The sequence below is a fragment of the Sturnira hondurensis genome, unplaced genomic scaffold, assembly GCF_014824575.4.
Source record: "Sturnira hondurensis isolate 20B ecotype Veracruz unplaced genomic scaffold, ASM1482457v3 Scaffold0001221, whole genome shotgun sequence".
NCBI classification, from domain to species: domain Eukaryota; kingdom Metazoa; phylum Chordata; class Mammalia; order Chiroptera; family Phyllostomidae; genus Sturnira; species Sturnira hondurensis.
Window position 1 is genome coordinate 4,483,281 of NW_028073852.1, and position 14,058 is coordinate 4,497,338.

The following is a 14,058-nucleotide window of genomic DNA, read 5'->3' on the forward strand; positions in this document are numbered from 1 at the left end:
GGGTGTGAGCGGCCCCAGCCAAGCTCACAGGAAGCGGAGGAGAAAGACTTACTCCAGGCCCAGTTTTCTGCTTCATTAGTTCACAGGTTTTATATCTGCTGCAGGAGATGTTTTCTCTGTGTAATTCAAACAAACTGGTTTTCTGTTCCCTGGGTTGGTACCCTGTTGGGACAAGCCTGTCCAGATGACAATAAGCAACCGCCCCCCATGAATGACCTCAAGGGCACCAGCAAAGAGAGTGTGTGTGTGTTGGGGGGAAGGGATGTGGGAGGAGGTCTGACCTCTAGGCCAACAACACAGGTCAACAGGGAGCAGGGGTGGACTGGCAGCTGGCCCAGCCAGCTACTTGCCCCAGGGCAGAGGTCTCTGACACAGCAGGGAGCACAAAGGAGAAGGGCTTCTGTTACACAAGTAGCTCTATTTTCAAAGAGGTCGTTGGGCCCTGCCTGAGGAGCCTCATCCTCCCTGGTCAGTCAAATGTTGGTTTCCTCAACTCCAGCCAAAACACCAGGCAAAGGAGGCAGGGAGGCCCCCGGAGCAGGCTCTGCAGAATGTGCAGGGGGCCCCTCAGACTTCACTGACTCTGGGACGCAAGTGAGGGGCTCCCCTCTGATTCTCTGTGTGGACGCCAGGAAAGGGGCTCCGGCTGGCATCTAATCCGCCCAAACCCCGCAGCCAGGCTGAGTTCTCGGCGTGGCCATCCCCTGCTGCAGGCCAAACTCATGCTCTCACGGGGTCCTTCTTTCCAAGGTTCCGAGCAGTTGGAGGCCAGCAACGTGATGGGGGCAGCCCTGAGGGCAAAGGTGGAGTCCCTGAGAGGGAGCAGGCAGGGGGGCCCAGGAGGACGGGCGGGCTCTTTGGAACTGTGTGGGATGTCAGAGAAGGACAAAGAGGTAACATCAGAGGCGTCCAGCTGGACTGGACGGCCTGCTGTGTTGAACTGTAGCAGCAGCAGCAGCAGCGGGCAGCCAGCTGAGCGGAGTCGGGCATGACAGACCCACCTTCCTGGGCCCAAGTACCCTGGTGCCCAGAGGAAAGAAAAGGAGGAGGACCTGCTCCTTCATTCTGCTCATTGGAAGGAACCCTGAGTCTTCAGAGGCCAGCCTCCAAGGTCGCAACACCCGGCTGAGTCCTAACAGGCAGAGTCTGGACAGTCTTTGGTTCTGGCATTCTGGGCAGCACTTCACCCAGTGAAACGGCTGGACATCCTGTTCGTGAGCTGAGGTGGCGGTCACTCACTGACCTCAGGGCTCAGACGCTGGTCACGTACATGGTTTCGGTCCACAGCCGCTTCCCAGAACTATCTGTGCCCTCCCCAGGGAGGGCCCGCTCCGAGGCGGCCTCCTCCCTGGCCTGCAAAGCCTGCTTCTCCTTTTTCCGAAGGGCACAGAAGCCACCAACCATGAAGAGGGCTGCCGAGATGAGGAAGAAGCTTGACATGCAGAAAACGTAGCTGAAGTGGTTGTCCGTGCTGTCCAGGAGAAACCCTGAAGGACGGAGAGCAAGTTAGGCCACCGCCCAGGGCTTCCAGCCGCCCACCAGCCCTGTGCTCTGCAAGGGCGAGGACTTCACTTGTATCACTGTTGTAGCCCCAGTACCAGGAATTGTGGCTGGCGCCTAGTAGGCACTCGATAAATAGCTATTCAATGAAAGGGGAAGAGGAAACACTAAACCTACTCTGGCCCATGCCAGGAACACTCCCCAGGCTGAAGAGCACTTAAGGGCATGCCTTTCTGACCCTGGTGGCAGGAAGCCAAACAGACAAGGGCCATTGGAGTCTGGGACATCTGCTTGGCCATGCCCAGCACCCTTCCTCCCCCCATTCCCTCAGATCTTCCTCCCAGAGAGCTCTCTCTACTTGCTGGCTTGGGGAAATCCCTGGGGCCCTCAAACGGCACACTCGGGAGAAGACACCCCATCATCTTGGTGTAATGGCCGCAGCCACGTGCTGTCTGTTGACTGGCCCCCAGCACTGAAGGCCTCACAAACCTTCCCTTTTGCTCTGAATGGCACACTCTCGGCTGCTCAGCAAGCCCTCTCTCATGTGGGGCTCTGCTTCCACATCTGTGCCTTCCCCGACCCCCGCTGCACAGACCACCGTTGGGACCACAAATATGTCACTTTGCTTCCACCAGAAGGGAAGTCTGCACACCCAGTCACGCGCACCCAGTGACTGGCACAGGTCCCTATTGCAAGGGTTGTAGCAGGTGCCCTTTGCTGCATCTTGCAGGTGACATTGTGGTAAATGACTTGGCAGGTTCCCACAGGCAGGAAGTGGAAGAATCAGAATGTTAGTAACAGCACATCCTTGCCCTCTGCCAGCTTCCCTACTGAGTCCTTGACTGTGCAACCTGTGACCCTCACAATAAGCCTACCAGGTAGACTCTATTATCTCCCTCACTTTGCTGATAAGAAAACAGGTACAGAGAGAAACCTGACAGAGTCAGGTAAGTCTGATAAGCAAACCCCTATTTTTAAGTGTTTCCACCCTGAGTGACAGCTAGGGAACAAGCTGGAGCTAGTCCCTTGGGGCTCTTGGGAAAATGACAGATTCCAAGTCCCTGCCACTGGGGTGCTGGACAGGGCCCAGAGCTGTCCAGACTGTTCCCTTTGCCTCACTCCCTTACCCTCATCTCCCAGGCCACACCGTCAACCCCCAGCGGCCCCCCTCCCTCTGTCCTTCCCCTCCCGGGCCTCACCAGCTATGGGGGGAGAGATGAGGATGGAGATGCTCTCCAGGATGGTGCAGAGGCCCAGGGCCCTGGAGAACTGATCCATGGGGACAATGTCCATGAGGACCTGGAAGAAGAGGGCGCCGATCACGCTCATGGACACGCTGTACACCAGGCAGTAGCCCACCAGCACTCGGAAGTCGGCTGACATGACGCAAACCAGGTTGGTGAGCCCGTTGAGCAGGATGGCTAGGCTGAACAGGTACTTGCGGTAGCTGGCGAAGCCCTGCCGCCCTGCCAGCAGCCCAGACATGGGCCGCAGGAAAATGTTGCTAAAGCCGATAATGGAGATAAGCAGGGCTGCTTTGTGCTCGTCCACCCCATGCTGCATGGCGTAGGGCACCAGGAAGACGTGAGGCAGCGGGAACCCGAGGATCATCCATGTGACACCCAGCGTGAAGACTCGGTAGCCTGCGTTGTGCCACAGGATGTCTAAGGCCAGGGAGCGTAGGGTGCCCCAGCCACATGACGTGGAGCAGCCAGGGGCGGGTCTCTTGGTAGTTGGAGAAGGGCCTTTTCTGGCTTCGGGAGCGGTGCTGGTGGCCACTGGTCTCAGGATGGCCCCACAGACACAGCAGTGGAGAAAAACCCCACCGAAGATGAGGAAGGTGCCCCTCCAGCCCAGGTCCTCCAGGAGGTAGCGGGCGAGCAGCGGCCAGAGTGTGATGCCCAAGGAGACGCCCACTGAGGCCAGTGCGTTGGCCAGCACCCTCCGGTGGGTGAAATAGAAGCCCAGTACAGTGATGGTCGACTGGAAGCTGAAGCACAAGCCCAGGCCTATGGTGGAAGAGTGGAGACCAGCTCGAGAGTGTTCTGGGGCCTCCCACGGCACCCACAGTGGGGTCGTGGGGTCCAGCCCCATGGCTGCTCTCCTTCCCTCCTAGCCCAGACCCACCTCCAGGTCTCCAGGGACTCAAGGTAGACTCAGCGTATCTCGCCTCCTCCCCAGAAGCATCCCCAGCCCTCAGATCTGCCGTCCCAAAGGCTCCCAGGGACACATCTGTCCCCTTAGCAAAGCACCCAAGTGATCTTTAAAAACTAAAATTAGCCCCGGCTCGTGTGGCTCAGTGGACTGAGTGCTGGCCTGCAAACCAAGGGGTCGCTGGTTCAATTCCCAGTCAGGGCACATGCCTGGGTTGCGAGCTGGGTCCCTGGCAGTCAGTGCATGAGAGGCAAAAACACATTGATGTTTCTCTCCCTCTCTTTCTCCCTCCCTTCCCCTCTCTAAAAATAAAATAAATAAATAAAATCTTTAAAAAAAAAAAAACCAACCCTGGCATCAAATTCAGTCTCTCCCCTGCTTAACACCTTCCGGAAACTTCCCATCACATGTAAGAAGAAAGTGTTTACTCTGCCCCAGAGGGCTCCCCATGATCTGTCTCCTGGCCACTCTCCCTGCCAGTGACAATACAGTCACATCAGCACATCAGCGCCTTTCCTCTGGACCCTAAGCTGCTCCCTACCTCAGGACATTTGTTCTTTCGGTTCCTCCTGCCAGGAACATGTACCTCTCCTGACTTCTCTCTCCCAACTCAGCTCAGAGGCCACCTCCCCATCCAACTCGGTGCCTGCCTCAGCACAGCTGAGCATTCGAGGGAGAAAACTCACAACTACCCATGCCCACGGGCCTCAGGAGGGCTCTGGTTGCCCAGGATGCCAATATGTGCCCCTCGTCTGTTTACTCCTTCCTCCTGGATGACCCCCGGGCTTTCTTCCTCTTTATCCTCCACACCTCCCCACTCCCAGCTGACAGCCTGCCTTCCCGCCTGGCCCCTCCACCCTTCTGGCCACCTCATTGCTCCTTGACACCTCAGGGCCTTTGCACTTGCTGTTCCCTCTGCCTGGAACGCTCTTCCCCACAGAGCCTGGTGGCACACTCCTTCCATTAGCTCTCTGCCCAAACAGCACCTTCTCTGGAAGGCCTTCGCTGCCAGCCTTGTTGAAAACAGCGCCCTCCCCACAACCCTGCCTTTCACACTGGGTGTGCTGGACATTCTCCCTTTTCACTCATTTCACCTCCACCCACCTTCACTCTCAGCCAGGACACTGTCACATCAGCTGTCCTGTCTTCTCGTGCCCTTGTCACGATCAGACACAGTCCTTCTTGCGTATCTGTCCACCCCCCCCCTTCTCTCACAGGCTCCCTTACTTTGCCCTGCCTGCCCCTTGAGCCTGGTGCTCTTAGCAGGCATCCAGCAGTTCTCCAGATGGGATGACAATCACCTGTGAAGAATCCTGCTGTGACGTAGAGCTGGCTGAGGGTGTGGCTGAAGGAGCTGGCCACCATGCTCAGGCAGGCCAGCACGCCCCCGGCCATTGCTGTCACTCGGCAGCCAAAGCGTCCCACCAAGATGCTGCACAGGGGTCCTGTGGAGTGGAGGCAGGTGCAGGGGTGAGCAGCCAGCCAGCAGGTGGCAGCTGCCTGAGCAGGTCTGGAGGGAGCGGCAGAGTGAGGCTGGGAGGGGGTTCCCACGAGAACTGGCCAGGAGGCTTAAAGGACGTCAGCCAGCCCTGGCTGGTGTGGCTCAGTGGATTGGGCGCAGGCCTGTGAGCCACACGGTTGCGGTTCGATTCCCGGTCAGTGCACATGCCTGGGTTGCAGGCCAGTTCCCATCCCAGCAGGGGACTCACAAGAGACAACCGTACATTGATGTTTCTCTCCTTCTCTCCTTCCCTTCCTCTCTAAAGATAAATAAATAAAGAAATCTAAAAAAAATTAGTCAATGTTTAAAAACAAAAAGGACATCAGCCACTCCTGGTGCCTACTCTGCCACAGATGGCCATGTGGCCTGGGCGAGGCTCTCCCTCTCTCTGCCTCTGTCTCTGCCTCTGTCTGAGGATGAGGAATCAGACTGGGCAATGGCTGACCAGATGTGAGGCGAGGAGCTACAAGCAGTCAGTCTGACCCAGACAAGGGTCCCAGAGGCACAGGCCGAGGACTTTACTGCACTGACCTGAGGCTGCTTCTGGCTCATGACCTAGGTGATCGTTCCTCACTGGGGGGGTCTGTCTCAGAGGGCGGGGGTCCTGGGCATCTAAATCGTGGTGAGCATTCCCAGGCCCTGCTCCGACCCCATCCTCAAGAAGACTGGCTTCAGCCCTCCTTCCACCCTCCCACCTACGCAGGGGGCACAGGGGGCCCCAGACCACTCTGTAGGCCCCACACCAGCCTCTGGAGAAAATCAGATGGGGTATCTCCCCCTCCCCCATCACCTCCAGCCACCACCTGTCTTGCACCCAGATGTTTGGCTTCTGTCGGAAGAGGGGCCTGCTTTCCTCCACCCCGCTCCCACCTTGAGCAGCTTTCTTCAGGCCCAGACCCAGAGGAGTAGAAATAAGCCGGTCCTGGCTGGCTGCTCAACACCTTGCAAGGCCCCACTCACTCAGTGCCCTGCCCCCATGTACAAGTGATGGAGTTTCCGGGAGAGTGAGTGCATACACAATGGGTGTGTGTGTGTGTGCATGAGCCTGGGGTGAAGGGGGGATTTGTGGGTGTGAACTGGCATGAATTTGGGAGTGAAGAGGAAGTGAGCAGCGCATCCTCAGAGATAATCAAGCAGAGGCGGCTGTAGAGGCGAGGCTTCAGAGTGGACATAACCGCTGACCCGCACATTTCCCCACCACCACAGTCTGACCTGACTTAGGAAAGGTGATAGTGGGGAAAACTCTGAGTCATGAGTTGGGGGTGGGGCTGGGACCTGTGCCAGCTTATCTGAGGTGCCAGGGCGAGGCACTGGGTGTTTCTTTGGCAGGGGCGCTGCTTCTGCCCCGAAGTGGCTCTGCAACCTTGGGCAGGCCCTGTACCTTGTATTTCCTTGCTTTTCTCCTCTTTAAAATGTGTCAGTACCAGGGACACTTAGGATCAATGAGCCTTTCACATTTAAAATTTCTGTTCTACTTTGAATGAGCGTGGGCTAAAGGTGTGTGTGTGAGAGACAGGCAGGCCAGACATACAGGGCTCCCAAGCCAACTGAGATGTTGGATACTGCTGGGGGGTGGCGAGTAAAACTAGCTGGGGAGTCGGGTCCCCACCGGATGCCCAGCTCCCAGAGCCTGGCCCACAGGCCTCTCCAGCTGCATGGAAGGAGCCCCCTGTGGTTCCCACTTGGCACTAGCCTGGCAGGTAAAGAAGACATGCGGTCAGGGTCAGGCCTGGCTTTTCCCCTTGCCCTGAGCCCATGCCCTGAGTACAAGGTTTAGGAGTCACTCCAGCAAAGGCAGCACCTATCACAGCTTGACATCCCTTCCAGTTGGTGGGAAGGAACTGGAAGGAAAAGCAAGTGCCAGGTGGAGGGAGTGGCAGGAGGTGAGCAGGGAGAGGAGGACAACAGAGGCAAGCACACCTCTGCGTGGGGAGCCCTGCACCCCATCAGCCCTCACTCCCGTTGGCCCGGACCCCTGGAGGCCGCTGTCTGTGGGGTCTCCCCAGGGAGCAGCCAGAACTGAGCCCAAAACTGTGGTGGAGAACACTCCTGGGTGGCTCCTGACCTTGAGCTAGGGCTGGGATCAGGGTGAGGCTGTCACAGTCCTGAAGGAGCCAACAAGGAAATGAGGGGGCTGCCTTCCCTCCATCTCCCCAGCTCTCACAACTCCCCCTCTGCTTCCTGGTGTAAGATGGGGCTCTTGCCCTTTCCCCGTCTGGTTCCTGGTGTCCGCAAAGGGCCAGCTTTCCCCTCTCGAAGCCTGTGAAGGTCCCCAGAATACGAGCCATTCACGAAACTCAGGTCTCTGCCCTCCGCATTGCTGAGTGTGTGTGCCCTTCCCTACCATCCCATGTGGGAGGTGGGTGGAGTGCTGGGTGCTGCTCCCACAAGGCCGAGTGGAAACTAAGGTTCAGAGTGACCTCCCAGCCGCTCCCCAGGATGTTCCTCCTCCAGGGGCCCCTCAGAGGACTATGTACCCTAGGCACCTCCCTGCCTTCACCCCTCCACAGCCTGGCCTAGCCCCGCAGGATTCCAGCCAGGGGAGTGGGCCCCACTGAAATCAGGTGAAATCTTAGGAATTCTTCTGGAAAGGTGAAGCCCGTGGCCTCCGGAGGGGGACCTAGGAGGCCAGGGAGGTCACAGTTCTTTCCCACTGCTCCCAGGGCCCCTCCTCAGGCTGCTTACCGCCGGCGTGGAGCATGGCTATCATAATGGAGGGGAACCAGGAGGTCTCGCTGTTGCTGGCCCGGAACTCATGCTGCAGCTCGGTGAAGAAGATGCCGAGGCAGGTGGGGAAGCCCAGGGTGAGGCCTTGGACCAGCATGGAGGCCAGCAGGACGACCCAGGCCCAGGAGCCCTCTGCAAGTTCCAGCGCCTGGGGCATCCTTTGCTGGAAACGCCGCCACAGCCTCAACACCACGGCTGTCAGGGCCTGGGCTGCCTGCGGAGGGGACAGGATAAAGCTACCAGCCCTCCTCCCCTGGCTCACCTGCCACCTGTCCTCAGCGACTGAAACCGCCCCTTCCTCTTGCCTCAGCATCTGGTATTAGAGGAGCACCACCCCTCTGGGAGGTGGCCAAGGGCCCACAAGTTGGCCTTGGCACCTCCTTTCACCCACTTCCCAGATCCAGCCTGGCGGCAGGGGCAGGCAGGTCAGTGGAATTCCTTCCAGTCTAACATCACTCAGTGGTCAGCAGGGGCCACTTCCTGGCCCAGCCTTGGGCCCCCCCCCCACAGCAAGCACTCAGTAACTGGTTGTGGAATGGAGCAGGTCTCTAGGACCAGTGTGGTCCCACGGACCCCAAAGACAGATAGACACACACACACACACACACACACACACACACACACATGTCCACCGAGAGCCAGGCTTCCTGCACACAAACACAGACTGTGGCAATGCCATGTCAACAGCAAAGTTCACTGTCAGTGCTCTTGCGAAGGCCAGGGCGAGCGAGCTGGTGCTGGGTGCAGCCAAGGAGTGAGTGCACACAAAGCAGCTTGACAAGGACACCGGATGAGCAGTGTCCTGGGGGAGGCAGGGCCTCGCCGGAAGCTCTCCGATGGCACCCTGCAGCGCTCCTTGCACAGAGAGCGGCGGTCCGGAGTCAAGTTCCACGGGCGTGCTGAAGAGGGAGCAGCCCCCAGCAAGGGCTTCCTAAGCGCCCCTCACACACATAACACACACAGACTTGCAGACGGGTACACAGTCACAGGTGGACACAGTTCAAGACACGGGCTCACACACATGCACAAGTGTAGACACCCACTTACAGACACACACAGGGAAGCCCAAAGGCACACAGACACATACCCCTCACACCCTTAGCTCAGCACTTAGTTCCTTGCCACCACCAGGCCAGTCCCTCTCACCCCAGAAGCCACCATAACCAGACCTAGAAGCCCCAGGCTCCCTCCCCAGAGGCAGAGCCCTTTTCCAGCCCCTGCCCCATCCTGGCTCTCCCCAGTGCCCTCTCACCTCACCCACACACAGGGCTCCAGGGCCAGCAGGCGATGGGAGCTATTTCTGCTGCCTTCAAGCCAAGGGGCCCATGAGCAACTGTCCCACGGCCTCCCTCCTTTCAGCCCCGGTCCAGGGAAAATCCACGGAAAATCCACGGAGACCCAGGACACTCTCGGAAACACAAAACCCCCTCTGCCTGCAAGCCCGGTGGCCCACACCTTGTCCCAGGCCCAGCAGCTGTAAATTGGTGCTTTAGCTGGGTCTGCCCTGAAGTGAGTCCTTCCCTTGCTCCAACTCCTCCTTGGGTACAGCCCTGCCAAAGCAAATGTCACATTCATCCCTGTTCTCAGGCTGTGTGTGTGTGGCCTTGTGTGGCCTCCTAGCTCCTGCCCAGGAGTTGGATTTAAAAGCTATATGTGCGGCTTGGGAGTTGCTGGGAGTGTGGGAGGGGAAGGCCCTCTCCTTCCCCAGCCTGAAGCTGGGTCTGTCTAGGAGCTCCCAGAGGGTCCCCAGGGGTCTCCAAACCTGGGAGGCCACAGCAAAGGCAGGACAAAAGTGCTCAGCGGTTCCTAGATGCTGATTGTCCTGGGAGGCCCCAGGGAGGAGGAGCTTTTCCCCACCCCTAGCTTTTCCACTATGAGCATCTGTTTAGGAGCTCCTGCCCAGAGGGGCACAGCCAGTCATGGGCAGGAGCCAGGAGGCTGGGAGGTGCTCCTGGCCTCCTGGCTCCTGCCCATGACTCTGGCCCTAGAGACCCCCTAGAGATCCCCTAGAGACCCTCCCTGCCGGGCTTCAGGCTGGGGCAACCTCAGATGCCGCTCCTCTAGCAAACTGACTTTCGTCCCTTCCACGATTTCTGTTCCCTCAGCAAATGGAAAGGCCACAAGTGCCACCTGATCCTCTCTACGGTGACGTGAATGTCAGTCTCCACACCCTTCTCCATAGCTTGCCCCTCCTCCCTGACACATCCTGGCCCGGCACCCTTCTGAACCTGCCACTTTCCAGTCTTCCTCCCAGAAGGGCGACCAGCCTTGCTCTGCAGCCCTCACCTCCCCCTGCTCTTCCCCCCCTGCTGCCCAGCACTCCTGAGCTCCATTTCCCTTCAGAGAAGCAGCACACTGTCCCCGAGCAAGAGGTGGCAGGGAGGAGAGGAGACTGGAGAAGAAACAAGTGGGGGGGGGCTTGGTGGCTGGACCCCAGCCACCAGCTCCTCCTTCCCAGCTTGTCTCTTCTTGTTCATTCTTGTCTTGCCCCTCCTCGGTGAGGTCCCTCTAGTGCCCTGCTCGGCAGCCACTTCTCTGGGCAGGACCTTTGGGGACTCTAGTCCAGGATTCTGACTTTCACTGCACCTACCTTCCCTCCAGAAATGAGCGGTGTGGCCAGCTCTTCACAGCTCCTCCTCCCTGGGGCCTCCCAGGACAATCAGCATCTAGGAACCGCTGAGCACTTTTGTCCTGCCTTTGCTGTGGCCTCCCAGGTTTGGAGACCCCTGGGGACCCTCTGGGAGCTCCTAGACAGACCCAGCTTCAGGCTGGGGAAGGAGAGGGCCTTCCCCTCCCACACTCCCAGCAACTCCCAAGCCGCACATATAGCTTTTAACCCCAACCCCCCCCCCCCCCCCCGCAAGCTGCCCCCCCCCCCCGCCCCGCACACACACATCGCCACCAGCTTGGCTACAGTGGTGGCTCCTCCAAAATCCTTAGCCTCAGAGACATCTGACTGGTCCTTCAAGATCCAGCCCTGAGGGCACTCCTGTGAAGCTACTCTGACCCCCACCACCAGCTGGGTAGACCTCCTTCATGTTTTCTCTCCTTAATAGCGGTTGTCAGCCCCAGCTGGTGTGGCTCAGCGGATTGAGTGCTGGCCTGCAGACCAAAGGGCTGCTGGTTCCGTTCCCAGTCTGGGCATGTGCCCGGGTTGCAGGCTGGGGACACTCGAGAGGCAGCCACACATTGATGTTTCTCTCCCTGTCTTTCCCCCTGGCTCTAAAAATGAATAAATAACATCTTTTTAAAAAACAGTGGTTTTCAAACCACGTTGCAGTGGTTCAATTCTTTGTTTATCGTGTCCCCTCACCTGTAACCCCACCCCTAGCTTTTCCACTATGAGCATCTGTTTAGGAGCTCCTGCCCAGAGGGGCACAGCCTCTGTCAGAGCACAGAAGTAATACTGACCTGACGCACCTGTGCTCCCTGCACCGCAGGCAAGTCCTGGGGGAGGGGTGACCCGGCTTTCCGGCAGGCAGGCTCATTCCAGAAGAGTCCAGCAGAGTAGGGATGAGATGGGGCTGGGGACTCTGGCTCCCCCTCTGCCCCAGCAGGGAGGTGATCTTGCCTTTATATATAGAACCATAAGTCACCATGGCCGCCCTGCTGTGTGGTTGGGACAAGGAGGGAGGTGTGGCTGGAGACACCACGCTCTCACTTCCTGGGGCGGGAGGTGAGCCACTTCCCCCCCACCTCAGCCCTCAGGGACACCCCCCCCCATGCCCCTACCCAGAGGAGACCAGCTTCACACCCAGGTGACAATGCCAACATGACATTTCTTGTCCTCCCATCATCCCACAGCCTCGGGCCTGTTTTGAGGCCTCCTCATCAGAGGGCAGGCGCCTTGCTAGGTCCTCGGAACCCTTCCCCGCCCATCTGAGTTTGCAAGCAGGGTCAGAAGCATGAGCGTATGCTCTCAGGCAGGCGCTTGGGGTTCCTATGCAAAGTGCAGAGGTCACTTTGTCTTCCGTTCCGTTCCAGCTTTCTTCCCACCGTCAGGGGGAAAAGGGCAGCTACGGGTCCCAGAGCGGCAAAAGGATGGGCAGCCCCCCGAAGCCCCTGGAGACCCCTTCCGTCACCAGACCACACACACGTGTCAGGCAGGAATCCACGCCTGGAGCCTGGGACACAGGATGGGAGCCGCAAGAGTAGCTTGAACTTGGGGCTACCAGCCCCCAAACCCGTGCACCCGGCAAGGGCCCCGGAAAGAAGGAGGCAACTCCAGAGGTCGGCGAGCTGGGAAAAGTCGTCGTCGTCCCCCCCACCCCCACCCCCGTCCCTTCTGGATCCCGGAAGGTGTCCCGCCTCTCCCACAGGGGCCGGCTGACCACAGCCGGGAGGGGGATGGGATGGGCAACAGAAACCCATGACCTCGCGTCACCCCGGGCCGCGTCCCTGCCCTCGGGGTCTAGTTTCCACAGGGCTTCCCACCCCCCACCCTCGGCTGGACGGCGCCGCTCCGGGTGGGGCTTCGCGCCCGGGTGCCCCTTTCAGGCCAGGCCTCGGGGCTGCCCGTCCCCTCGCTCCCCAGGCCGCGAAGGGCAAGGAGTCGCTTTGGAGAGACCCCCTCTGGGGGGAGTCCCCAGCCACCCGGGACAGTGGGAGCCCGGGACCCGCGACGAGAAGGCTTTTCCGGATCCTCACCCTCGACAGGCGGGAAGGGGCCCGGGAGGCCCGGCGCGCGGCGGGTGTGCCCCGCGCGGACGGAGACCCCGGCGGGGGACGCCTTGCGGGCCGTGGGGGGCCCGGGAGCCCGCTTACCGGCTCGCACCGGCAGCTCCCGCTCAGCGCGGCTTCCTGCGGCCCGGCCCTCCCGCGGGGACCGGCCAGGGGGAGGCGGGCCGCGAGGCGCCGGTGGGTGGGACCGCCTGCAGCTCCGGGAGCAGGGCGGGACGCGGGCCCTTGAGTTGGGAGGGCGGGTCCCCTCCCCTGCGGGCCGTCCGGCCGCCGGGGCCTGACCCGGCTCGGCGGGTTCGTCGGCACGTCGTTAGCACGGAATTTGCGTGGACCGAAGGCTCGCTCTCCAGCCTCCGGGTTTAAGAGTCCGGGTTCCAGGACCGCAGGGGCGGGGGCGGGTGGGGGGGCGGGGCAGCGGGTGATGAACCTGATTAACAGGCGCCGTCTGCCAGCAGGAGGGCAGTGGAAGGCCACGGCGAGGGTTCCTTCTTGGGGGGCTTTAGGTGCCCAGGGGTCCTTCCAATGAAAGCCTAGAGCTTGGAGGGCCACACCGAGGGGAACCCGGGCGGGCAGCTGAGGGGGAGCAGAAAAGAAAGCAAACCCCTCAGGCCTGGCGGCCGCTCAGAAGACGCCCATCAGGTCCGAATGCGCCTTCAGAACCACGAGCCCCTCCATCTTCTCCCTGAGCTGGCCAGCCCTTGATACGCACTGTTCGAAATGTACTCAACTAAGACAAAGCTACAGTAATTAACGCTGCGGCACCGGCCTACGGGTAGAAATGTGGATCAGTGGGACAGAGCTGAGAATAGACCCTTACATTTACGGTCAACTGATTTTCCCTGGGAGCGCTGAGACCGTCCAATGTGGGGACAATGGGCTCTTCACCAACCGGTGCTGGAACCACTGGACTCCCACAGGCGAGAGAATGAGGCCGGACTTCTCCCTCGCACCACGGGAAGGAAAAAAAATACCGCAGAAGGAAACGTGAGCATTAAAACTCTTAGGAGAGCCCTGGCTGGTGTAGCTCAGTGGATTGAGCACGGGCCTGTGAACCACACGATCGCAGTTCAATTCCCAGTCAGGGCACATGCCTGGGTTGCAGGCCAGTTCCCTGCAGGCCAACTCCCAGCAGGGAACGCACGACGCACGAAAGGCAGCCATACATTGATGTTTCTCTCCCTCTCTCCCCTCTAAATATAAATAAATAAATTCTTTAAAAAAAAAAAAACTCTTAGGAGAAAACAGGAGTAAATTTTCATGATCTTGGAGGCAATGGGTTCTTCAAAGCGACACCAAAAGTACAAGGAACAAAGGAAAAAACATACAAAGGGCGGACATCGACCAAGGGGAAAACTGGTGTGCGGGAAGGACACCACCATGAAGTGCGAAGGTGACTCTCACAATGGGCGACCGTGTCTGCAAGCCATGCACCGGAGAGGGGACTTGCGTTGAGAGCCGTTAGGACTCAGTGATGAAAACACAGCCTCATTGAAAGT

The 14,058-nt window shown here is 59.3% G+C and overlaps 1 protein-coding gene across 4 annotated transcripts; it reads right to left on the minus strand.

The window, feature by feature from the left end:
- Positions 1 to 390: 390 nt before the first annotated feature.
- SLC16A5 (solute carrier family 16 member 5) lies at positions 391 to 12,131 on the minus strand. Of its 4 annotated transcripts, none has more exons than XM_037065775.1 (6): positions 11,637 to 12,131; positions 11,303 to 11,311; positions 7,841 to 8,096; positions 4,956 to 5,099; positions 2,700 to 3,509; positions 391 to 1,487 (listed from the first exon to the last, which is right to left on the minus strand). In XM_037065775.1, exons 3-6 carry the CDS (start codon positions 8,037 to 8,039, stop codon positions 1,252 to 1,254), a joined length of 1,389 nt encoding a protein of 462 aa, XP_036921670.1. In that variant the 5' UTR covers positions 8,040 to 8,096; positions 11,303 to 11,311; positions 11,637 to 12,131; the 3' UTR covers positions 391 to 1,251. The 4 variants fall into 4 exon arrangements, with proteins under 4 accessions (XP_036921670.1, XP_036921667.1, XP_036921661.1 ...); XM_037065772.1 differs by lacking the exons at positions 11,303 to 11,311; positions 11,637 to 12,131 and adding exons at positions 9,338 to 9,432; positions 10,473 to 10,538; XM_037065766.1 differs by having other exon boundaries at positions 11,303 to 12,131.
- Positions 12,132 to 14,058: the final 1,927 nt, after the last annotated feature.

Excerpts from the sequence above, each read along its gene's own strand:
- SLC16A5 (XM_037065760.1), bottom strand. The coding sequence starts at position 9,457 with ATGAATGTGACATTTGCTTTGGCAGGGCTGTACCCAAGGAGGAGTTGG. Across the intron at positions 5,100-7,840 it reads AGCCATGCTCCACGCCGGCG|GACCCCTGTGCAGCATCTTG; the intron begins GTAAGCAGCCTG and ends TCCACTCCACAG. Across the intron at positions 1,488-2,699 it reads CATCTCTCCCCCCATAGCTG|GGTTTCTCCTGGACAGCACG; the intron begins GTGAGGCCCGGG and ends TCCGTCCTTCAG.